Source organism: Gymnoscopelus braueri (assembly GCF_963280865.1).
Source record: "Gymnoscopelus braueri genome assembly, chromosome: 15".
Classification (NCBI taxonomy): Eukaryota; Metazoa; Chordata; class Actinopteri; order Myctophiformes; family Myctophidae; genus Gymnoscopelus; species Gymnoscopelus braueri.
The window spans coordinates 21,611,887-21,638,730 of NC_137620.1; the positions used below are offsets into that span (position 1 = coordinate 21,611,887).

The window sequence follows — 26,844 nt, forward strand, 5'->3', positions numbered from 1 at the left end:
CGAAACAACCTCAAGCTATTCTCAGACCTTAAATGGGTAAGAGGAAGAGTTTGGCCACTTTTGGTAGGCAGAACTGGCCAAACTAACTACAGTATGACTTTCCTGTCAACCATCACTTTGTCAGATGCCATGTCAGTCCATTTACCTCAACTCCCTCTTCCCTTTGTTCTTTGAATGTTTGAACCGTCTCTCTCGACTGTCGATCATCTCCATGGTTAAATGTCAGCTGCGATGGACCCCTCCTGTTTCTTTTGTTAAAAATGAACAGTTTCCCCCCTCATTCGTACAGAGGCAATGGTGTCAGTCTTTTCTTCTCTCTTCATCCTCCCCCCCCCCTTCCCTTACCCCTTTCCCCCGCGTTTACCAGCCGTCAAAGACCCTGACCTCCTCCTTCGTTCCCTTCTTCGAAAATCACGGGTCATCGAAGCCTCTTGAGCCATGAATATCCCCCATCTCGTCACCATATACTGTGAAATTACCGGCCCAAAGCGAAATGGACGTTCTGAGCCTTTTTTTTTTTTGCCTTTCCACCAAGAGCAAAATGGTGGAAATCTAAATGTCAGTGAGCCGTTTGGAAGCTTGTGTCACCATAAAAGTACAATGATGATGAATTGGTGTGAGGAGGGTTCAGCAGTCAGGAGTGGAGTACAGTGTTGATGAGGCATGACAATGAACTTCTTCTGGTTTCAAATTCTTAATTTTGTTCTTCTTTTTTAATGTGAAAAATTATTACATTTTAGTCATTTTGTCCAGAGTGTCAATGGCGGACACTCGAGTCGTGACTAAAATATTGTTTAGGAAAGTTGTCAAAAACACATTTTGGTTTGAAAATATAGCAGTGAAAAATAACTTTTTTTTAATTGAAAAATATACACTTTAATTAATGATTATACTGTACACTATCGTGGAAAAATCACACTAACCAAGGAAGGGTGAAGGAATATAACGGGAGCCGAGGGAGAGGAAACAGGAGGTATATGAGGCCGGCCGGGCCTTAGGCTATATGCTGCTGCTGCTGCTGCTTGTTTTTATGCTCCGATCTACCTCAAATAAATCCGTCTGTACTTCACCCTGACTGGAATAGGATTTTTCCATAACAACGCTCAACATTCACACTCTGGATCTCTAGCCGCAAACAGCCAAACATTCAAGCTGGCTTCTGTAAGCAGTTAATAGAATCTGTTATACAGTACGTCCTGTAAACAACTGTAAACATCATCAAGAAATGTAATGGCTGATGCAGGGTTCAGACCTGAAGAAGAATGATGCTTTTTACTTTGACTAAAACTATGTTTTTTTGTTACCGTCTCCTGTGTCCTTATACAATGGCAGACAAAAGCATTGCAAGAAAACACAAGCAGTTGCATGAATAATTCACAAAAGACAATGCGAATGTGTTTTCGGAAATCTTTTTTTATTTAAATTTTTACTCATCTTTCTCATCTTTGAGCAGTCGAGCTACACACCGTGAGCAAATAATGCAGCTTAACCCTTTAAGACCGGGAACGCATTTTCAGATTTATTTGGCTATTAAAAAAATAGCAGATATACTGTACAAGCACCGCGCGCGTGACAATGAGCTTGTAGATCTGCTTTTTTTTTTTTAAAAAAATTCAAAATATGTGGAAATCTTTGAATATATTTTTTTTAAAGCAAACATTTGTAAAATATTTCGTTTCAGGGACCTCCCCCCCCAGAAGCAAAGATTTGAGTTACAAATGTTCGCTTTAAAAAGATATATATTCAAAGATTTACACAAATAGCAGATCTACAAGCTCATAGTGCGGCACTCGGTGCCGCGCTATGAGCTTGTAGATCTGCTATTTTTGAATACCCAAAGAAATCCTAAAATGACACACAGATGCGTTCCCGGTCTTATTGGGTTAAGGACTTAAGCTGCATTATACTGTACATAACTTTAAAAAGCATCCTCATTTCAAATCCCCACATGACACCATCTCATTATCAACCCGTTATAGACTAAGCAGTCATCTTTCATCACTGCTGGAGAAAGGGAGTGCTTTGAGCGTGGTCTCACGTCAAGAAACAGCCTCCTCTATTCTGTTTGATGTTTGAACAGCGAATGGTGGAAGTGAATCAGGGCGATATCCTGATGAAAATGTGCTCAAAGCTGAAATCCATAATTTTGATGACGGACCTGGGATTCGAACCCCGGAGGCCTGCTTTGTAGTGCCAACGTGTCTACCACTGAGCTAGTGGAGCATGCCTGAGCACAACTCCGGGGAGAAACAAGAATTTTGACCTTCAGGTACCGTAGTGCCACTTGTCAACCAGTATTGGTCCTATCTGACACCAGGATCTTAATGTTCCCAGTAGAAGAGCTGGGAGTTCAAATACCAATACATTTTTTCACCCAGTGCCAATTGTCTAAGTAATCCTGGGCGCTACACTCCCTCTGCCTGCCTAGGGAGAGCCTAGAACCGAGCTCATGCCTCCTTCAATGCATGAGAGCTAACTGTAGCAAGCCGCTTTTTATCACCTAACAGGGGGGGAGTTTCCCTGGTTAGACGTAGCGCATGGAAGGAACACGTTATTCCAACCAGTTCCTTTCCCCTCCATCAGGCGCCCCGACTGACCAGGGGGAGGCAGTATAGAGATCAGGATTACTGCATGTTTTTTGTGAGGGTACCTACCCTAGGAGACACGGGGAGAACATGCAAACTCCACACAGAAAGGCCCTTTCACCAACCCCACCTTTGTGTTACAGAAAGGCCCTTTCACCAACCCCACCTTTGTGTTACGTATATTGTATTAACATACAGTTTGGTCCAAATATTATTTTTTTCAAAAGCAAGTTACTATGTGGATTGCAGCTTCAAGCGTTTACTGATTTAATGTTATACAGCACACAATGTAGATCAAATGAAACGGATGCTAACAAGTCCAAATGCATTTGGCTTAGTCATGTTTGAATCCCTGGGCCAGAGTGAATGTTTGCCCTGATCTTTGGGTGAAAGTACGGTACGCGGTTTGATATCCTATTACGTTGAACTGGATGAAGAAATCCTGTAACTGGAAGACTGTGCAGCTGTCAGTGTGTCTTGTCAAGGTGACCTTGAGTAAGGCCCGTAATACAAGTCAAATGGCTGAAAGTACAACCTAATACAAAAAGGAGGACATTTCCATTCAACTTGTGGACTAAATGGCAATACACTGTCAAATCTGCAGTGATAATTTAACTTCAGTTCAATTATTAGTCAAATTAGCACTTCCTTTTTTTCTGTCAAATGTATAATAATTTGATTATATATAAAAGATAATATATATAAGATTATATAGACTAGAATTAAATCCAGAAATTGCCTCAATTATTTTATTAACTCCTTTGGTCTTGGTTCTACAGACAAAAGACTATCACGTTAACGCAGCCAACAGCATGAGTTGTATTTATTCTAGGTAATTATTGTTTGTTTTTACATTGCTAGAAAGCTTGCTCTCCAGATACCATATCGTAAATTTTTAAACAGCTGGAAAGAATGTTTCATGGAAGGTGCCTAATAAGACATCTTGAGACTCCATTGACGCTTCTGCGGCCCTTGGAGACTGCCACATTTGGAGCAGAGGATGTTGATCAGCATTTTATCCTTTAATTATTTCACATCTAAAAGTCTGAAACAACTGCAGCAAGAACAAATAATAATAGAAGAGAGATGTCATGTGGATTTCCTTGTTGGCTTAGCCGTCTCTACTACAAGGTGTCATCATGTTTGAACACGTACTGCACCATACAGGCACATTCGATAATATAAGAGATGTGCCTGTGAATGCCTTTGGAGGCATCAACCGTTTGTCTTTGCCAAAACCCCACTGTTGGTCTCGGGAGGGCGTAGAAAACCGAATGCCTCCTCCGATGGAAGCAAAGGAACCCAAAGTTCTGTTTGTGGTGAGGCAGACTGTAGGGAAAGAATACTGAGGCACTCCGTCTTCAGGTGAAAAAATTAAATAATTTATTACAGATGAGCAAGGCAACAGCTGACCGCCGCGTTTAGACACTTGGGTCTAACAATCAGGGTGATTAGTCACTCTTAAGTAAAGGCTGTGGGTGGCAATCAAGTGATTCCGGACTAATTAAAACATCACACATCAGAGGATGCCTTATTAGCATCCACAGCTGACGTCATCATATGCAGATCAATACATAACTAATCTCTCAAGAACAGATTCAGAGCTACGCTACTGAATCTGTCGAGAGCCCAGTTCAGAACATGTGCGCGTTAGCTTACAAGTGGCCGTGCCTTCAGATCAGGAAGCAGGCCGCGCTTTACCCAATCAAATGTAGTGGGCGGGATTTACTGTCTTGCGCTCCCTTCCCACTGAAAACAAACCAAATCTCATTTAACAATAGCGTCCTTGGAGCAGACAAAACCACGGAAGGATATTCACATTTTAACTTGCTCTTTCATCATAGAAACAAGTGGGCTTATAACCAAAACGATCCATGTTCTCTGGGAGAAGTGGTGTTAGTGTTCCGTGTAGAAATATTGTTAGTGGGAATGAAAACATAAGCGCACCACCGGAAGTGATGCGCTGAAGGCAGACCAAAACCCCGGTCTCCTTGCGCACGGGTGCTCCATTGAGCTTGTCCCAGAGCCAAGTGAAAGAGTAAAAAACAGCAGAGGCCGCTGTTTTTCCTTTTTATTTGGCGATGGGTTTCCAGATTGATACATAACGCATAATGAACACCATAAGTGACAAAACCAACCCTGCCGAGACAAAAAATGACCAATCATCACAATATCAGGGAATCGGCTATAAGAAAGGCAAAAAGTCAACTTCATCATTTAGGCCTCCTCCGATACACATGGAGGTTTCACAGAGAGGGGCGTAATATGCACAGAGGTTAACACGCTCTCTCCCAGACCCCGATCCGATCCTGCATGCTGAACCGGTGCCCCCCGACGACCAGTGGGAGTGACACAATCCTCTGCTGGCTCAGCCACCAGTGAATACGGCCTATCGTGTAGGTTGGAGTGCTTTGCCCAGCCAGGCCAGGCACACACCTCTGCCAAGGACTCGCACCAGGGCCTCTGTCTGCGGCATCAGCAACTTTTGAACAGTGTTGCTTGTGACGCCGTCATCCCTACAGAATAGAAATGAAAGGAAGCAAAAGTTCAAAGGGAAACACATTTTAACCCATTAAGACTTGAGACCGATTCTACAAATGCCTTCTAAATCAGTAGTTCTCACACTTTTTCGTCAAAGTTATTCAACATTTTTCAAACACTTTTGAACAAGATTTTGTTGAAAGTGTTAAAAAATAGCAGATACTGTATACAAGCTCGCAGTGCGGCACGAAGTGACACACTGTGAGCTTGTAGATCTGCTATTTTTGAATAGCCAGCGCAAAAATCTAAAATGACACGGATGCTTTCCCAGTTTTAATGGGTTAAACAAACACAAATTAATGTAGTAAAAAAAAAAAAGATGAATTGTTTCACTTTTGAAATTATATTCTTTTCAATCCTTTATTTAACCAGGGTAAAACCACATTTAGATTTTCATCTCTTTTTCCAGTGGACAATGGCCAGCATTAAAACAAACACATTCAGCATCTGACCCAGGCACATCACAAAGTGCAGAAACGGAATGAAAAAGTGCTCTCAGTGCACTGAGTCATAACAACACACACACAAACACACGCAAAAACACAATGCCTCCTATACTCCACACTGAAGGAACAACACAGTCCCCAGACTGATACCCTTTTACACTAACGGTATAAGCAGAGCTGACTGACATCCCCGACTGCTCGAAATCTGGGAACCATGGGAATAGCCTAATCCTGGGTAGAATGTGCGGTTCAGTCATTGTGTAAAATAAACTTCAGAAGTATTTGGGCTAAGTCAAAGAGCAATGTATTTCAATCTAATATCAGCTTAAGCTTTTGAAGCTTAAGGGCTATTCTGTTATTAGATGTTTAAAAAAACCCCAGCTGGAGGAAGTGTGTAGCAGCATCCATCACTTTTTTGCACAGATTTGACAAGAACACATCTCCGAAATCACTCGTCACATATGACTTTAACTTAACATTTTAACCCATTCAAACCGGGAACGCATCTGTGTCATTTTTTGATTTCGTTGGGCTATTAAAAAATAGCAGATATACAAGCTCATAGCGCGGCAACGAGTGCCGCGCTATGAGCTTGTAGATCTGCTATTTTAGAAACAAATCTTGAAAGTGTGTGCAAATCTTTGAATACATATTTTTTTAAAGCGAACATTTGTAACTCAAATCTTTGCTTCTGGGGTTTCTACAAATGTCTTCTAAATCCTAAGAGTTTTTTTTTAAATGTATTTGGCCGTGGACCCCCATCTCAAAATATTTTGTTCCAGGGACCCCCAGAAGTTGTAACAGAGTTAAAAATGTTTGCTTATATATATATATTCAAAGATTTGCAAAAAAAATCACTATTTTAGAAATGTCATAGCGCACTCGGTGCCGCGCTATGAGCTTGTATATCTGCTATTTTTGAATAGCCAAAGAAGTCTTGAAGTGACACAGATGCGTTCCCGGTCTTAAAGGGTTAAGTACCCTGCGATATCAAAACAGTGATCTGTGCAGATATCGTGAGCTCATGTTTTTGTCTTTCTAATTTCTGAGTGGTCGCGAACAGGGTGAATAAATCACTCTGGAGAATTATACCAGCAGAAACTCTCAAGGCATCAACAACCCCTGCATGTATCAATCAGTCGAGGAGAAAACAGAATGGGGCTCTCTCTCTCATAATTATTTGAACACTTGCAGGCAGAATAAACCCTTGATGGGTGTTCTGATGAAACCTCCTTGGATTTAGGTAGTCTGCACTATAGTCATTACCCTGTAATGATGTCGTTGGGGGCGTTTACAGGCATATAACAATAATTAACACGACTTTTTAAAGCCGGCACATGTAAAAGCGATATCTTCCATGTATGCATTATGAGACGCTGAATATTATAGACGGCGTATACATAATGGTGTTAGATGGGACTCGATCCCGAGGCATGTGTGTGCATTTCATTCCACGTTTGCACACAATGTAAATTCGCCGTTGATATGCTGTCACTAAGTCCATGTACAGTACATATGCAAAGCAACATTACGTACAGGACATACAGAGTGTAGAAATAAGACAAAAATATTTTTTGTATTATGTTTTGCTTAGTTTTTCACACAGACAACCCTACTTTTAACCACTTAAGCCCTATATACTTTGTCATACGACAAATAGCGAATATAGCTAATCTACAAGTTCACAACACATCATATCATGCTATGAGTTTGTAAATCTGCAATTTTTGCTATTTAAAAAATATATGATCGTGAAAGTTTTTGAAAGTTTGGTCATATTAGGGACACCAGGGTTAATGTGTTTAAAGCTCAACCCAAGCCAACTCCCCCCCCCGTGTTCTATCTTAAATAGGACAAGTTCCAACACGGGTTAACATGATTTATAACATGAACCTTTAGGACTCTGAATCTTTCCACAATCACCAAATTACCCTACTTTTGCCTAAAAGTTAGCTTTTCTTGTGTGAAGGCAGTATGGTTGCAAAACTAAAAAAGAAGAAAAAAGCATTTTTCACTACCCCAACACTTGAACGACTAAGTATGAATTTAACCGGTTCTTTAGCTTAAATCACTGAATAGACATGGTGAGAATGAACTATAGTAGCGCGGCCCTCAATGAAATGTCCCCCACTCTATGGCACTCTCATTGCAAGTGGTCAAAGATGAGGTAATATTAGTCTCATGTATGCTCACATCACTAGGAGCAGAAATAAATCACAGAGGGGAGACGGACCACACGTGTATTAAACACTGTTGTCTCCAACAGACAGAATGTCCCTACACAGTCAACCGACGGTAGATTACAAAAGTGTCAGAGATAGTGAAATATTACTTTCACATAAGTTTCACCTGCTCACAGCCAGGCGGAATAAATCATTGTAGAGATTATGGCAGTGAAGTCCCTCTGAGGGTTTAAGCAGTCCCCTGTGATAGAGTATTCCTCCTACGCTACACAGTGTGTAAGATATAATAATACCAGCAACTGGGTCAGATAGTGCTATCTACAGAGGTAGTCATTGGAAATGAAAAACAGCCTTGTACATTAATCCTGCTCTGTAGCAGTAGTGGGCTACTGGAGAAAATGCTTTGTTGAATGTCACACGTGAGAACCAAATTATGATGGCCGTGTCACAAAACACTTTTGTTTCTTTGTGACCGAAGCTGCAAGCTGCCTGAATTATGACGGCTGCAAAGAGGTTCAGATGCCCCCCCACCACCCCTCACCCCCACCCTACACCCGCAAACATTACCTCAAGAGCGCGGAGTGCGAATGCACCAAGCATGGGGTAATAAATGAGACCGTGGCAATGGCTGGTTTGTAATGGTTCCTCCCATTTGTGTGATAAGAATGGGAAAGCAACAGACATATAAATTACAACTGTGTAAATGTAAGCACAATCTCATTTATTCACCATCTGTCTTTGCTTGTAACTGGAGTGTAATGAAACGGTCGGGACTTTGCAGTGGGCCGTGCACGGAAGCGTGAAGCTATTGGAACGTTGATGGCGTACAATTTAATGCGGCAAAATTGAAAGCGCTCGTGCTAATCCGATGGGATAAATTATCTCGGCGCACACTTGACGTATGTACAGTAGTTCGTCGCTGTGGACGCTGGCTAAAATACAGATAATATAAGTGCCAAGGTCGGACAAGGGGTTTAGCATCACCGTTCAATTTTACTGATGCGACTTTTTCAGTTCCTATAAGGAAAGAGAAAACATTGAAAGTATAACAAGGAGACATGCAGCTGTTCCTTTTTTGTCCTTAAAGACCCAGCTGAGTGACAAAATTTGTTTTTAATTGAGCTATTAATTGTTTAGTGGCGTAATGTACCATGAGGTGTCTCTTGCAGATTATACTGTGTGTGTGTGTGTGTGTGTGTGTGTGTGTGTGTGTGTGTGTGTGTGTGTGTGGGGGCGCATGTGTGTGTGTGTGTGTGTGTCGTTGCTGTCGGGTTTGAAACCTTGTATGTCCAAAACTGTTCCTTTTTTTATTATTTGAAAAACATTTTAAAATAGTGAAAATAGCAGATCGATAGGCTCACAACGCACCGTGATCCGACGTGTTGTGAGCTTGTAGATCTGCTATTTTCACTACTTTTGCCCAACACTCTTGAAGTAGGGCATTCATTTACGAAAAAACTTAAAAAGTTGTATATACGGAGATACAAGGTTTCTGTCCGACAGCAACAAATATGAATATATATATACTGTATATATATATATGACTATGTTCGTCCTTCGCTTGCGAAGATGACCAAGTGACTTCACAGTGTCTTGTGGGTGCGAAGATGGTCGATGAGGCGGATCCTTGCACGGAATGAGCGGTTTCAGTGAGGGGCATGTGATGGTTGGAGGCCGACTAGGTGAGAGGGAGGAACTGGCTCTGGTCTTGCGGAAACTGTCGCTTCTGTTCGGCTTCATGGATAACGGTGCTTTTCGGACACTGCTACACCATGCTTGACAGAGCGGTGTTGGGCATCGGCCTCCCAGGTCTCTGGATCCAGACCACAACTTTTGAGACTGGCCTTTAGGGTGTCCTTATAACGTTTCCGCTGGCCTGCCATATGGTGTGGTTCGCCATACAGCAGCCTTTTTGGTGGGCGTTTCATCTGCCATGCGGCAGACATGCCAGACAGACAGCTGGGAGCGCTTGAGCATGGCATAGACGCTCTCCATTTCAGCCCTGTGGAGGACCTCAGTGTCTGGAACCTTGTCCTGCCATTTGATGTTGAGCAGCCTCCCGAGGCAGCTCATATGGAAGGCATCGAGCTGCTTTGCATGCCGGCTATTACACAGTCCATGTCTCACAGGCGTACAGCAGGGAGGGGAGGACAACAGCACGGTACATTTTCAGTTTGGTCTGTAGGCTGAGCCCTCTACGCTCCCAGACAGAGGTGCGGAGTCTACTGAAGGTGGTGCTTCCATGGGCTACCCTGTGCATGACCTCCTCATCGATGTTGCCCACACGAGACAGGGGTGCTACCTTGTAGGTAGACAAACTTTTCAGTAGCTTTGAGGTGTTGACGAGGGGCTCAGTGTACAGGGCTCCAGGAGCAGGTTGGTTGCATCACCTCTTGTTTTCTTTGTGCTGATGGTAAGGCCAAAGTCTGTGCATGCTGTGGCGAGGTTGTTCATGCCCAGTTGCATTTCCAGCTCATTGGATATATACACACCCCATACCGTATACCTGTATATACTGAGATGTACATGTTTGTTTTTAGCACAGCTGTTCAAATTGATAATGATATCGATACATTTATTTTAGGTGTAGTCGAGTTTTTGGTGCAATAGATGAGGCAGAAATCACCACTGTGCCCTTTCCCCTGCCTTTTTTAATTTTTTTAAAGATTTCATAGAATGAAAAATGACTTAATTAATGACTTTTTAATTGGCAAGCAATGGAGTGAACCCCAAGGTGTACTCTCCTACGTATCAGTTATGCGTGCCAGAACTTTACACTCCAAACAGCCCTAAATCATTATTCTCCTCTCTGATTGCAGGATTAAAAAGGAGACTTGCTCCGCACTCAGGGGTGTAATGTTTTGATTGAAATCCTTTTTTGGCAATCTTGTGTGCTGCGTACAGCATGAAACGACCGGAAACCAGGTTAGGCGTGACCCAGTTTGGGTCCCGACTCAACGAAGGAAACAATTACACTTCTAAAGCCCAAGCCCAAGACCTCCCAAAATGTTATAATTGGAGGGGAAAAAAATAAATTGGTCCAACAGTGATTATGTTCCTCAAGACCGTTCTAACCTCTTCCCACAGTTTGGGAAGTGAGTTCACAGCAAAAATCCGGAGTGTTAAATGAACTCTTGAGAGTGTGGAAATTGGCCCATAAGGGCTCAATTTAACCTATTAAAACCGGGAAAGCACCTGTCATTTTAGCTATATGTAGCCCATTGGTTATTAAAAAATTGCTGATATACAAGCTCATAGCGCATGCTATTTTAGAAAAATCTGGAAAATTTGTGACAAATCTTTGAATATATGTATTTTTAGAGCAAACATTTTTAACTCAAATATTTGCTTCTGGGGGTCCCTGCAACAAAATATTTTGAGATGGGGGTCCGCAGCCAAATATTTTTTTGGGTGGTCCTTGACATGAAAAAGTCTTGAGCACCACTGATATAGCAACATACGTTTTTTTCAGAAAACTGTTAGGATTTAGAAGATATTTGTAAATTCAGCCTCGGGTTTCAATGGGTTAAGTCAATAGTTGAATGAACACTCCGGATTCGACTGTGTGGTTGTACTTACTATTCACTGCCTGTCCAAACGGTTGAGTGTCTGCATGGAATGAAATTTAATGATGACAGTGTTAGATCAGCAGAAAATCCACTGAAGGCTCCAATATTTCTTGGCGATGTGATAAACGGGTGTGGGGTTCACTAATCTACACGCCCTGAAGGGGACATGAGTGATGCTATCTCCACGTTTCTTTAGATTCCACAACGACTTTGAAAATGATATGATGAAAGCGTTCCACTGAACTTTCTCTCTCTCTGTGTTGTTGTGACAGAGTACATGGCTTGGCAAGTCTGCCACCTGTGTGTGGGGGGGGGGGGGGGTGGGAGGGAGGGAGGGCGTGTATGTGCGTGCATGCATGTATATGTACTTTAGATGTGTGAACATGTACTGTACTTACCGTATGTCTACTTTACTTACAGTTCCAGTTGTTTAAATACAGTTGAGTTGAGAGTGTAAATATTGAGTTGAGAGTGTAAATATGTTGGAGTTGGCAAGAATGCACATTTTCATCCATAGGCCCTAACATAAAAATAAAATAACCTGAGATATTACAGAAAGCACAGATGCACGAACAGATGCACGTTCCTGCCATGTAACCTCAGACAAAACAATACAATTAATAAACCACAGCAATGCAGCAATATAAAGTGCACACATGTGAATAGAATCAAACTCTGTGTTTGTACTAAAACGGTCTAAAATTACAGTTATTACAGGAGATTGGCGAAATCATATCAAATTGGTTATACTGTATGCTATATGCGTGCACATTTCTCTGTGTAGGAAACGTTTTGTAGATACCATAACCACTAAAACCCTATTATACTTTGTTGACCAGTGTCCCCATGGGTCTGTACTTGATCCCCTCATGTTTTCCTCTGCACCAAATCTCTTTACCTAAAATAGGCAATCTATAAGCTCGCAAGGCGAGGCATTGTGAGATTGATGATCGGCTATTTTCACCATTTCACCATAGAATATTAAGACCTGGGCCCATGCCCAGTAAAAAAGAGGTCAGAGGTCCATTTGGGTCAATTATTATACTCTCAGAGTTGAATTAACACTAATGGTTGTGCTGTGTGTGTGTGTGTGTGTGTGTGTCTAGGCGCTACCTTCGACGTGGCCATGCGCTTCCTGTCGGAGTGTCCGTGGAAGAGGCTGCAAGAGATGAGGGCCCTGATCCCCAACGTACCCTTCCAGATGCTGCTGAGAGGAGCCAACGCTGTTGGATACACCAACTACCCTGACAACGCCGTCTTCAAGTGAGTTAAACTTGTAACACCCAGTGATGGTACTCACGTGTTTTACTTAAGTAAAAGTATCAATAATGCAATGCAGAAATACTCTGTTACAAGAAAAAGTCTGGTATTCAAAATGTACTTGAGTAAAAGCACAAAGGTACTGGAATCAAAATGCACTTATGGTACTAAAAGTAAAAGTTCTCACTTTGCAGAATGTCCCATTTCACAAGTGTTCAAAATGTATTCAAATCTTTTGAAAATAGTAGATCTACAAGCTCACAACTCGCCGCAAAGCGACGCGTTGTGAGCTTCTAGATCGGCTATTTTCAAATAGCCGAAGTATATACAGTAGGGCTAAAGTGGTTAATGCATGTTTTGTAATAATAATAAAAATCTACAAAGTAACTAAAGTTTTCAAATAATTGTAGTGGAGTAATATTTGGTGTTACTGAAATGAATGGGCACAGACTGTACTGATATACAGTATAGTAAATAATTCATAACGTAGTGTATAGTGGTATATTTATTGTAATGATAATATGTGGTTGTCACATAATGTCAAGGCACATATTCACAGCAGCACAACGGTGTGCCTCGGCACGCCGTTTGGGAACCACTGCTCTACTGCCCCATTTCACATAGAGAGATGGAAACTAATTGCACCCTCATGCTATCAGGCGTAAATAATCCCAGTGCACCTCATTCACGAAATATGGTATTGTGATAACTTTTCATCTTATTGTGTGGGTGACTTAAAGGGGGGATGAAACGCTAGGCTGATTAGGTTTGTTTTCCAGTTCAGGTTAATCAACCGCAGCAGATTAAAGACCTGGCAGGCTAGTAAGCAATGCAGCTGCAGCTAATTAACCCATTAAGACCTGAGGCCGATTCTATAATGCCTTATAAAGCAGTAGTTCCTGACCCCCAAAATTATGTCTATTTGGCCGTGGACCCCCATCTGAAAAGGTTTCGTGCCAGGGACCCCCAGAAGAGAAGATTTGTGTAAAAAAATCGTTATAAATGATTCAAGATTTTTCAAACACTTTCAAGATTTTCCTAAAATGTTCAAAAATTGCAGATGTACAAGCTTGCAGCGCGGCACGATGTGACGCGCTGTGAGCTTGTAGATCTGCTATTTTTGAATAGCCAACGCAACAATCTAAATTGACAGATGCTTTCCCGGTTTTAATGGGTCAAAAATAGTGTGTGTGATAGGTGTGTCCAGAGCCACAGCATTCAACAGGTGAGTCAGATTATACAACGCATTATTAATTTGATTAGCTGCAGCTGTGTAGCTTACATCATAGTGTACTATAAAGGTCAGTCTTATGCAGCCTGCCATGTTTATTCGTTAAAATGAATCAATACTGAGCAACCCATAAAGCACCCATCTTCGCGTTGTACTGGCATCCCTCTGTTTCCACCCAGTATATATTCTGTACTTAACAATATGGCATTGATTAATGCAAGAGCACTGTATGCAGATGACACTCACCTCCTCTCTCTGTCTACTTCTCCATCCTCTTTTTTCCTCCTCTCCTCCCCTATCATAACTCGTTAGTCATCCACACCTCTCCTTTCACCCCTTTTTATTCCTCCATTGTGCATCATATTGTTCTCTTCTGCCCCTTTTATAATGTGCACTCCTTCCTGTCCATCTTCTCCTCTCTTGCACCTGTTGCACTCTATCCTCCTCTCCACTCATCTCTGTGCCCCTGTTCTCCTCTATACTTTCCCATCTGTTCCTCAGCTTGTCACCTCTTTTACTCTCCCTTCCCTTCTTCCTGTTCCTCCTTTACTTAATTTTCTCCCTTCCTCTCCCCCCCTCCCCTCTTCCTTCAGTTCCTCTCCTCTTGTATCCTGCCCCCTCCCGTTTGTTCCTCAGCTTCTAACTTATTTTGCTTTCCCATCCCTTCTCCTCTCCTCTCCTCTCCTCTCCTCTCCTCTCCTCTCCTCTCCTCTCCTCTCCTCTCCTCTCCTCTCCTCTCCCCTCCCCTCCCGTCCCTCCCCTCTCTTCTCTTCTCTTCTCCTCTCCCCTGCCTCCTCCTCCGCCTCTCTTCTCTTCTCTTCTCCTCTCCCCTGCCTCCTCCTCCTCTCTTCTCTTCTCTTCTTCTCTCCTCTCTTCTCCTCCCCTCTCCTCTCCTCTCTTCTCTTCTCCTCCCTTCTCCTCGTCTCATCTCCCCTGCCTCCTCCTCTCCTCTCCTCCCTACAGGGAAAGTGCAAGCCGTCTAAAATGTGCAGATGATTGTGATTAATGGCTTTGATCTATTTGCCTCACTCTATACCCATTTCTCTCTCCCATGCACCCCTCTTTCTGTCTTTCTCTCTCTTTGTCACATCTCTCTCTCTCCATCTCTCTCTACGCCTGTCGCCTGTAACAACTCACAGCTTTCTCTGTATCACACCTCTGACTTCTTCATCTTGTCTTTCTTTCTTTCTTTGTCTTTCTTTCTTCAGCCTTTCTCTCTGGCTTTCTATCCACAGTTTTGTCAAATCAAATGAAAGTGTAATTTAGTTTAACCCTTTCAATCCGGTAACGCATCTCTGTCATTTTAGATGTCTTTGGCTATTCAAAAATAGCAGATATACAAGCTCATAGGGCGGCACCGAGTGCCATTGTAGATATGCTATTTTTGAAAAATCGTGAATATGTGCGCAAATCTTTGAATACAATATTTTGTTCCAGGGACCTCCAGAAACAAAGATTTGAGTTACATTTTTTGTTACAAAAAATATATGTATTCAAAGATTTGCACAAATTATCAAGATTTGCTGCGCTATGAGCTTGTAGATCTGCTACTTTTGAATAGCCAAAGCATAAAATAATGGTTAAAGCTCAAATCCAAAATGACACAGACGCGTTCCCGTATTGAATGGGTTAACTGATTTTAAAGGGCACTTTGCAGCGGTCACATGGTAGAATTTGCAGACAAATGATGATTGCCTATTCTAGTTTTTTATGCTTTTTATAGGACTTATTTCTAATCATTGTTGGAGCATGCCATTCAAAACGAATGTCCCGGCAAATGGACAATAAAGTGTTATTTGATCTTATGTTATGATAAGCGTCGAAATAGACTAAACTGCAGAGGATTTAAAGAGTCGTATCACGGCTTTTCACATCTACCGAATTTGTCTCTTTGAGGGAATTTCCTATCTGTCTCTTGACTAATCTCTTGGATCAACTCACAGTGTTGGAAAGTGGGAAGACATTTATACTCTGTTTAACCCATTAAAACCAGGAAAGCATCTGTGTCATTGTAGTTAATAGCATCACAATCATTTTTACTTCGTGCCGCGCTATGAGCTTGTAGATCTGCTATTTTTAAAAAATCTTGAAAATCTGTGCAAATCTTTTGGATAGATTTTTTTAAGCGAACATTTGTAACTCAGATCTTTGCTTCCGGGGGTCCGTGGAACACAATATTTTGAGATGGGGGTCCGCGACACCCCAAAGGAGTGGGGACTATTCTACTCTATTCTATATAGCAACATCAGTTTTTCAGAAAACTTTTAGAATTTAGAAGACATTTGTAGAATCCGCCTCAGGTCTTAATGGGTTAATTGCGCTGCAGTGTTTTTGAGATGATGTAGAACTAGATTGCACCATGTAGGCCTTTGTGTGAAGCGTATTATCATGCGCTCCACGTTACTGCTCCGTGTGAAAAACCAGAACCACGGGAATAGGATAATAACCATGGATTGATCAAAGAGTTTGTAAATATCTTTGTGTCTCAACATGTTGTTCATTGCGGTAACCTATTGGGTTTCGGAGAGTTCATGACCCAACGAGGCATTCAAGTGTGCACTAAATTGTGCGATTACAACCCGATAAGTGCTTTAAATTGATGTCAATGTCAGACATGTCACTTGATGTCAATGTCACACACACACCCAGAATAAGAAATCTAAAACAGAACACGATGGCTGGGTTAAACCAATAATATTTGGGATTTACTAATGTTAGTTTGGATAGGATTGTGTGTGTTGTATATACAGTACATCTTGGCACATTTGTTGATGTTTTTTCTTGTCGCCGTCATAAGCTGTGTTTCCATAGGGATAGTTGGAATGGGAATATGGTTCAGGAACGGGATATTCATGAGGCAGTTATGTCGATGCATGCACACGGCTTATCGGCATATGCACTATTATCTAGGAGCGTAGTTTGCATGAAAATGCAGTGATTTTATTTTATTATTGTGTGTGAGTGTGTGTAGGTTTATGATAATCCTATGAGATTGTGCTGCACCTCTCTAACACGGTTCATTTATCACCGTCTCTCAGCCTGCCTTTGCTTAGCTTTCAGTCTCTTTGTCTGTTGGTGTCTCTATCTGTCTCTCTCTCCCTCCCTCTCTCTCTCTTTCTCTCTCTCTCTCGCCCTCCCTCTCTCTCTCTATCTCAATCTCTCTTTCTCTCTCTCTCTTCCTCCCTCTCTCTCACTCTCTCTCTCTCTGTCCCTCTTTCTCTCTCTCACTAGATATATCTTCTCGCCCTCCCTCTCTCTCTCTTTCTCTCTGCTCCCATGCATCTCTGACTTGGAAACCAATAACACAATATACTATAAAAGTATTGTTCAATTTATAATGCCCTTTCCATCTGAACCCACTCGCCTGAGCACCCCCACCCCTCCCTGAACACACACACACACTTGCATGCTCGCTCGCTTACTCGCTCACAAGCACGCACGAACACCCACCCACCCCCAGAGGTTTACTTTTTGTGCCTTATGACTTCTATTGTTGCGATATGCTTTTGTTTCTATTCTTTGTTATATTGTCCATAGTGTTGTTTTTGTCTTTCTTTCATCTGTATGACATGTCTATAATGTTTTGTTTGTAATAGATTGATGTAATTTTATCCTACAATAAATGTACGAACATTCCCGGAGAATGCCACTTCTCAAGCCCCTGGAAGGTTTTTAGGCATTCTCCTTCGCATTTTTACTGATTCTTTGTGTATCTTCTTTAAATTCTGTTGTAAGTGAAAATAAACAAACAAACAAACAAACACACATGCCACTCACCTCTCCACCTCCCTCCTGGGTTTCGTCCAGGTTCTGCGAGGTGGCCAAGGAGAACGGCATGGACATCTTCCGCGTGTTCGACTCCCTCAACTACCTGCCCAACATGCTGCTGGGCATGGAGGCCGCAGGCCAGGCCGGGGGCGTGGTGGAGGCCGCCATCTCCTACACCGGAGACGTGTCGGACCCCATGAGGCAGAAGTACTCGCTGGACTACTACATGAAGCTGGCCGACGAGCTGGTCAAGGCCGGGACACACGTCCTCTGCATCAAGGTGAGAGGCAGGGAGAACGCACACACATGCACATATTTAATCATAATCAGTGTTGGGTAACGTTACTTTTAAAAAGGATTATTGCCATTAAAATATATTCTGTTACGTTATAGGATTGCCTTCTGAGAAAAGTAACTCATTAGATAATTTTTGCGTTACGGACGATTAAAAACCCTCTGCGAGGATGTTTGGTAAACATAAAATCAGGAGTGCAGCCTACCCGGTGTGACCACCAGTATTGTGGAGCTGTGCTGGGCTTCACCAAGGCTAATTTGCATTGACGTTCTCCTCCTTTCACCAATACATCCAAAAGTGTGAATACTTCCACAGCCGTACTAAAGGGCAACCTCTCTGTCTTCTCTCAATCTCTGCCATGTCGCAAATTAATGCAAACAAGACCAGTGATACCGTCACCTGTGTGTCACGCCAAAAGTGGTGACCCATTGAATACGGTAGAATGATTACGCAACCACCACAGACTGCAAGGCGTCGGTCACCGATTTCCGTGTACTATGCGTGCAAGTCTCCGTCCGTTGACAGAGACGAGCTTAATATCAGGAAACAGCGCAAATGCGTTGGATGGATTTTCCCTTTCCTTTGTGGCAACGGAAAGAACAGAGAAATATAGGTCTCCTCTAATTACAAAACTAACACGTTAGGTTACTCCGTTAAAACAAAATCGAAAAAAATACCACTTTGTGTAAATCTACGCGACTGGCACGCTGTGCAATTAAGTAGGTTCGCGTAGATCGACGCGATTGGCACTCAATGTGTTAACCATATGAACCTTATTGTCTCTACTATTCTGGGGACGAAAATAGCCGATCTACAAGCTCACAACACGTTGCGTTGCGGCACTTTGTGAGCTTGTAGATCTGCTAATTTCAGAGAAAAGATTTGGTGTAGAGGAGGGGACCAAGTATACTGTAGACCCCTGGGGGACCCCAGTCAACGAAGTATATATCGTTTAAGTGGTTAAATAACACAGAAGAAACATTTTCATGAAATCGGCAACAGAATACAAACAAGATGTGACATGTATAAAATCTAAAGTGCAGCGAGTTGAATCAAACAATAACATTTCAAAATGTTTTGTTATAGAAAGGCCTAGAGCTATAAAAGTACATTTTAAGAAGGAATTTCAAAGAAGACAGTGATGTTGTATCAAGCCTGAGTTCCTCAGACTGGTTGTCCAAGAGTCGAGGAGCCCTGACAGCAAAGGCTTGTAAGGGGTTGATGACTCAAGAATGTAATCAGGGGCCAGGCCATGAAGTGCCTTAAATAATACCAGCTCAGTGGGGGGCCTGGCGTTCAATCCCTGACAGAGTCACCCCAGAGACTATAAAAATGGTACTCAATGCCTCTCTGCTTGGCACTCGGCATCAAGGGTTGGATTAGGATTAGGATTAGGCCACATGAGGCTATACTCGTATTTGATAACATCATTGCAATGAAAGAAATAAAAGCATGATGACTTTGGTGTCTTCCACTTATAGACTAGACCAGTGGTTCTCAACCCTTTCAGGCTGTGATCATCAAAATGATCATATTTGAACTGGGGACTCCCCACCCTGACAAGCACATACTTGTAGACATTTTTTGGGTCTTTCTTATATTATTGACAATTTGGCCAATGTTTGACCAGTTTTTATAATATAGTTTGTTGATTACTTTTGATGCAGTAATGTTCTTTTTTCTTTTCTTTCTTTTTGTTGTTGTTGAGGTATTAAAAAAGTCTTAAAAGTCCTTATATCGTCATTTCACTGTCATCTGGGGACCCCCCCCCCCCACCCCCCGGGGGCTTGTTTCCATTGCGGTATATAGATGTACTCAATTCATCATTCATCAAGACATACAATACAATAAAAAAACAAATCATCAACCTCCAAGGGGGGTCCCGGAACCCTAGTCTTGAAACCTTAACCCTGGGTGCTCTGAATGTCATCAACATCTTTTAACTGCAACTCCTCCAACTTGTGTGTCAAATATGGTGTTGTGGTAAAGCGCACCAATTCTACAGCCGTTTTAGCATGAGTGCTACTTAGACATTTTAGCCATTTGGAGAGTACCCAAATTGTGGCAAATGGCCTTCTTGCCTCAGAGCAGGGAATCTGAATGTAAGCTACAATTTGGCAGGCTTGTTCGGCATGTACTGCCTGAAGGAAATCCATGCTCTGCTAGCCACCATCCTTTCATCAATACTAATTATTCCTCTACCAGGCTGGTACATAGAGCTACTATCTGTCCGTAGTAGGGACTTAATTTTGAACAGACTGCCTTCTATAGTTTTCCAGTGAATAGCAGATCTGCAAGCTCACAACGCGCTGTGATGCATCCCGCCGTTTGCTTGTAGATTGGCTATTTTCGCTATTTTCAAAACATTTCAAATATATTTTTTAAGTATAAAATTTGGTTTAAGTGATTAAAACCAGGAAAAGACAACTTGTGATTATGATATCCAAAATCATAGACGTTATCTAATCTGTTAGATATCTTTAATTCTTCCAACCTCCGTATGTGTGTGTGAAAATTTCAGCAGGCACACCCCCAGCGAAACAACAACAAAAGTAGATCATTCAGCCAGGTTGAAAATGTTTGTAGGCCTATACGTTGTGTGTTTCAAGCAGTAGTTATATTATGATCCACTAGCACCAGTTACCTACTTTAAATTCCATGAACAGTTTTATCACTGAGAAAATATAATGTTACTGTATATGCTGCTGAACTGAATCCAAAGGCAATAGTCCTTATTTTGATGATCCACAACCATGCCTAATTTATTTTCCAGTTTCAACATTGACATTGCCTCCAGGATCCACTCAATAAAAGAAGATGGTCTTTCTCCAGTTACGCAGACTGACTCTCTGGGCCAGTAATGAGGCAAAAGTGATTGCGTTCATTAGCAGACCCAAAAGGCCATCCTCTGCTGGGACCATCTCAAAGATGGCCATTAAGGCGTTAGACTTCAGTGTCTTTTAGCCCATTGATGAGTAACAGTCAAAGATTGGGGACTAGAAACCATGACCGAGTTTCAGTTTCTTAACGCAGCTCTCAATGTTTAGGCTGGCTGATCAAATAAGGATTACTGATCTTGTCCAATTATGGGAATTTCGGTTTTGTCAGTTCAATTCAAGGAACGTATTTCCTTTATGAATCCCCATGGGGAAATAATACATTTTTCACATTCAGTCCTTAAGATCTTCTAGACAGTTTATTTAACATAACAGGTTTGTAGAGTTTTTGGTCTTCACCACAATTATATAATGTCTGCGTAACAATGCAAGGAGATTGTGCCTACGTGCAGTATAATGTCGCCAAGTGGAGCATAAAACAAATAAAATAGGATTGGACCCAAAATTGTGGCCACTCCACGTACTACATGTCCACTACTTATGGGGGAGGAAAGGGGAACAATGGGCACCAATTCTCTCTCTCACACACACACACACACACACACACACACACACACACACACACACACACACACACACACACACACACACACACACACACACAGTGATTTTCCGTGTCTGATGTAAACCACAGTCCCAGGTGTGCTAACCCCCATGCTGTAATCTAATCCAAACAGTATGGAATGGGGTGCTCTGTGCTGCTGTTGAAATCCTGATTGAACATTTTCAAATCATTTACTTGAACTTCCGCCAGACGTTTTAGTGAGGCTGGTATTTCCGTAATTGTTTTTCTAATTGAGTGGCAATTTAGAAATTGGCCTGTGTTTGTTAAAAGAAGCTTTGAGAAAAGACTGAAACGCAAGTAATCTTAAAATAATCAGGGACATATCCAGAAGATAGAATGCTATTAACCACTTAAACAGTGTATAGTCGCTGTCGGGTGGAAACATTGTATGTCCAAAACCGTTCCTTTTTATTATACATATTTTTTTAAGGGAAATATTGAAAATAGCCAATCTACAGGCTCACAACGTCTCACATCACGAGGCGTTGTGAGCTTGTAAATCTGCTTTTTTCACAGAATGTTTGCCCCAGCCTATAGGCTAGTATGTAGCCATACTAACAACGCCTAACCTTGTCTAAAGTTAAAAGGATATTTCACTTTCAAATAAAGTAAACATAATAAAATGTAATGGAAAAATCACGGCCCCCTCACGCATTAGAAGGATATTCTAATGCGTGAGGGGGCCGTGATTTTTCTATTACTTTTTTCATTTATTTTTAATATATTTTGTAATGTTTATTTTATTTGAAAGTGAAATATCCCTTCAATTAATTTTACCACACCAAACCCATGTGTAAAGTTAACCATACTAACAAGGCATACTGTAACCTTAAAAGATATGAATTAATTAAACCACAAACTAATGCCTAGACTGAACTGTCTGGCTGTGTGCGCAATGACTCAGGGGTATTTTCCTTTAAAAATTGCTACCACCCACCTACATACACACAACTTGCATCTCCATATTTATTTTTCTTTTCCCTGTAAATTAAACTTTTCCCTACTTACTTGCTGTACAACAGTGTCTAGCAAAAATAGCTTATCTACAAACTTACAAGCGTCCTTGTAGATCTGCTATTATTTTTTTTTTTTATTGAGAACCCCTGCAGTAGAGCATTTGTTTTTCCACATAGATGTTTCATACATCAGAGCAGCTTCTTGACTGTTGTGGAGTTCAGGTTTTTAAGACTTGCTCCCAGACAAATAACTTTTGTCACTTTTCCTGGAGCCCTTATCTAAATTAACAGACTGATAATGCACATAGTAAATTAATTCCTTTGTTCAAGCATGACAGGAAAATGTTCAGACTGAAAATATCAACACCCTGCACCACCACCACCCAACTAGCCATGCAATACAAATAAATAACGAATAATAAGCCAATGTCAATTAGTTGAAATCAATGACTTGTTTCCTTTTGTTTTGCAACAAAACAGTTTTCTAAATGGAATTATTGACACCAATTCCTTCCTCCCTTATGTCCTCCTCCCACTACATAATGATAATAATAATGCATTTTATTTGTATTGCACTTTACATTTGACACAAATCTCAAAGCGCAACAGTACAGAATAAAAAAAAACATTTGCATAAAAACTATCTAAAAAAGAGGGTTATTTAAAGAATAATAATTTTAAAAAAAGAAACATGGGGCAAAGAAAACCTTGGGGGTAAAACCAGAATAGCTAACCAAATGCTTTGTTGAAAAGGAAAGTCTTTAGTCCTCTCTTGAAAGCATCAACAGACTGTGGCAGCTGAGCAGAAGGCTCGGTCGCCCATGGTACATGTATCTTTCTCTAATCCTCTTTTATCCTCTCTCTCTATGTATCAATATGTTTGTCCAAACCTCTCATACTCCATATGCTTTCTCCTTTCTCTCTCTCTCTCTCTCTCTCTCCTAAACTCTACTACTCTTATCAATTCCCCCGTCTCCTCTTGTTTCAACCTTATCTCTTCTCTTTCTCTCTCTCTCTCTCTCTCTCTCTCTCTCTCTCTCTCTCTCTCTCTCTCTCTCTCTCTCTCTCTCTCTCTCTCTCCAGGACATGGCGGGCCTGTTAAAGCCGACGTCCAGCAAGCTCCTGATCGGGGCGCTGAGGGACCGTTTCCCAGACGTTCCCATCCATGTGCACACGCACGACACTGCTGGCGCCGGTGTTGCCGCCATGCTGGCCTGTGCCGAGGCAGGGGCTGATGTCGTGGATGTGGCGGTATGTATGCACACACACACATACACACACATGCGCGCACGCACGCACGCTCACACACACACACAGTCAGGCAGAAACCTATCATCTCCATATTCTAACTTTTTGTGTTTTTTTGTACATTGATGCCCTACTTGATCGTACCACAGTGTCACACAAAAGTGTCAAAAGTGGCAGATCTACAAGCTCGAAACACGGCGCAAAGGGACGCGTTTTGAGCTTGTAGATCTGCTACTTTTGCTGTTTTTGAATTTGAATCCTGAAAAGTAACAGTTTTGGACATACAGTACTATATAATACTGTATGAGGTTTCCACCCGACAGAGACGATATATGACGTACACACGGATACACACTTTAATTAGCGCTTATAATTGTAAATGACTGTTATCGTGGTGTTATGTTTATCACATTCCCTGTGATGAACACACACACACACACACACACACACACACACACTCACACACACACACACAAAACACAGCAAAATATGTAATTCACCTATTTTTCCAGTAATGGCAAACAATGAGCTCCGTGTCATAAAAGGCAGTCTACACAAGATCGTACACCTTGTGCACAAATGCAAGCGTGCAGTTAAACTTAGTTTTTTTCTGCAGACTCGCATGCTAATGAATGTGAATGTCACTTTTCTCAGGTGGATTCCATGTCCGGGATGACCTCTCAACCCAGCATGGGAGCCATGGTGTCTTGCGCCAAGGGAACCAAGCTTGACACTGGTACGTGAATGGCTTGAGAGCCATAGCATTGTAACAATAGAGACGGCAGGTTGAAAGTAGCTAATGGCGTACATTGACCGACCCAATCGCCGTCACAATGTCACATAACATGACGGTGCATACGGATCGTATACAGCATCAATACTGCCCTCTGATGATTGGTGAAGGTCGTTGCAAGAAGCCCTTGTGTACATAATGACCAAATCAATCTGAACAACCAATAGAGGTCCTTAAATAGAAGCAGAGCACATCAATGATTCCGATGCACTGTAGGGCTGAAAGACATAGCCATGTACAGGACATTGTTGGGGCAGCTGTGACTCAGGAGGTGTAGGACTGGCCGTTTGGGACCGGAGTGTACTCGGGTTCGATCCCCCGGCTCTGTGTTGAATTGTCCTCGAGCAAGACACTGACCCCCTAACTGCTCCTGATGAGGGTCATACCTCGCATGGTTGCCTGCACCAGTGGTTCTCAAAGTGGGGTCCGGGGACCCCCAGGGGTCCTTGAGGGAGCCCCCAGCTAAATGATTGATAGCTGAGATTTGTACACTCTCAGAGTTAAATTAACATTGATTTTACAATATAAATTGGGGTCCCAGAGATAGAAATGCCATTAAATGGGGGTCCATAGCCTAACGCATGTCAAACTGGGGGTTCTTGAAATTAAAATGGTTGAGAATCACTGCTAGAGCCGTAAAAATCTTCTCTGTTATGGGGGGTCCCTGGCATATCTTTTCAAATGGGGGTCCGTGGGCTAATAAGTGTCAATTTGGGGGTCCTTGACATGAAAAAGTTTGAGAACCACTGGCCTACACCATCGATGGGTAAATGTACGTAATGCACAGTGTAAAGCACTTTGGATAAAGGCGCTATGGAAATGCAGATCATTTACCATTCCCACAGACCAGTGTTTCCCAAACATAGGATCGTGGCCCATTTAGGGTCGCTGAACTGTCTCTATTGGTCCCAAATAAATATCTTGTTTGTTTTTACTTTATTATAAAAAAAAATATTATTATGAGTTTAACCACACACATGGTTATTAGTATTATAGTCCTGAGTCCAGCTGTAGGGATCGGCAGGGAGACGGTCCCTGACCGCTGCCCCACCGTCCTGAGATGTTCTGCTGACCCTGGTCATCAGCTGGTACTTTTTCCGCCAAGGATTACCAGCAAGAGGAGGAACATCTTAAGTAGCTCTTGCAGATTCTGCTTGTAGCAAAGCATCTTTGATGTTTATTTCACCTCGTTATATTTTATTTATTTATTTATTTTAAAAGCTCAAGCTGAAAAAGTTTGGGAATCTCTGCAGACAGACAGACAGACAGACAGACAGGCAGACGGGGGATAGAGAGATAGCGAGATACTGTAAGTAGGTAGAAAGGAAGGAGCTATGCAGGCTTGCAAATGAAATCTGACACACTTTAAAAATGGAACACTGGTTGCATCGCTCCAAATAGATTTATGAACCGTTCAGACAGCAGATATGAGTGGGGGAAAATGGAGGGTCAGTGCATTACTGTCAGTTCCATATTTTAGCTAATGGTTATTATTCCCCGTGGGTGAATTCTGGTGGTCAAGTGCAGTAAAAACAGGATGTGCAAATAGCGCAATAATGAACAAAACAAAAACATAATGGGGCGTCCAGGTGGCGAAGGGGTAAAGTTCCTGCCCACCACCGTAGAGACTAGACTGGAGTTCGATTACTCAGCGGTGCCTCCAGCTTGGCCCCGGCGCTAGAACAAACACAACAACAGCCATATTGGAAAGAAATTGGGCCCCTTCCTTACTTCCTTCACAGGCGTAATTCTAATGAAGGCTCTTGTCCATTTAGTGTAGCACAGTGGTTCTCAAACCTTTTCATTTCAAGGACCCCCATAACTCTGAGAGTGTACAAATGGAAACCAAATGGACCCTTAATTGGTTCCATTTGTACACTCTCAGAGTTACACATCCGTAAGGGGCCATTTCGAACCCCCACAACGAACCATGAGGGTCCCTGGACCCTACTTTGAGACCCACTGGCTTAGCCTTAGTCTTTCCTGTGAGCCAACATGCACAATATCAGCACCCTGACTCTGTTTGACCAGAATGGAACACAACCTTAATTACTGTAGTATCATTGGTAACGCCTGTGAAGGAAGTCCAATTTCTTTCCAACATGGCTGCTGTGCATAGAGCCCATTGGTTCTGTGTATAACTGTAGTCCCACATTTCCAGATGTTGGCAACCCGTTTCCTGTTCGGTTTGTTTTCCCTTGAACGGGAAACACATATGAAACCTCCATACAAGTATGTGTTTCTGTTTCAAATCTGCTGCCGAGCCGAATCAAACAACAACACTACTGTATTATGGGAAAATGAAAAGGAAACAAGGCATTCCATTTCTGGAAACCTGGGACTACAGTTATGTGCAAGAGCCTACTGGCCGTGTTTGCAGGTGCGAAGCAGGCAGGGGAGAGTGTTCTCTGTCGCTGCAATAGCGGCTCCTATTCGGGGCACCTGATCAGTGGGGAGTGGAACTGGGAGGGATAGCGTGTTCCCCCCAGTGAAACTGGTCCCTGTTA

The 26,844-nt window shown here is 42.2% G+C and overlaps 1 protein-coding gene across 1 annotated transcript in view; it reads left to right on the plus strand.

The window, feature by feature from the left end:
* LOC308102440 (pyruvate carboxylase, mitochondrial-like) overlaps positions 1-26,844 on the plus strand; it is a 445,486-nt gene that overhangs the window by 362,338 nt on the left and 56,304 nt on the right. The window contains exons 16-19 of the mRNA XM_080452156.1: positions 12,431-12,587; positions 17,623-17,863; positions 23,380-23,547; positions 24,199-24,280. Coding sequence (XP_080308282.1) covers positions 12,431-12,587; positions 17,623-17,863; positions 23,380-23,547; positions 24,199-24,280 — 648 coding nt within the window. The remainder of the gene's footprint in view (positions 1-12,430; positions 12,588-17,622; positions 17,864-23,379; positions 23,548-24,198; positions 24,281-26,844) is intronic.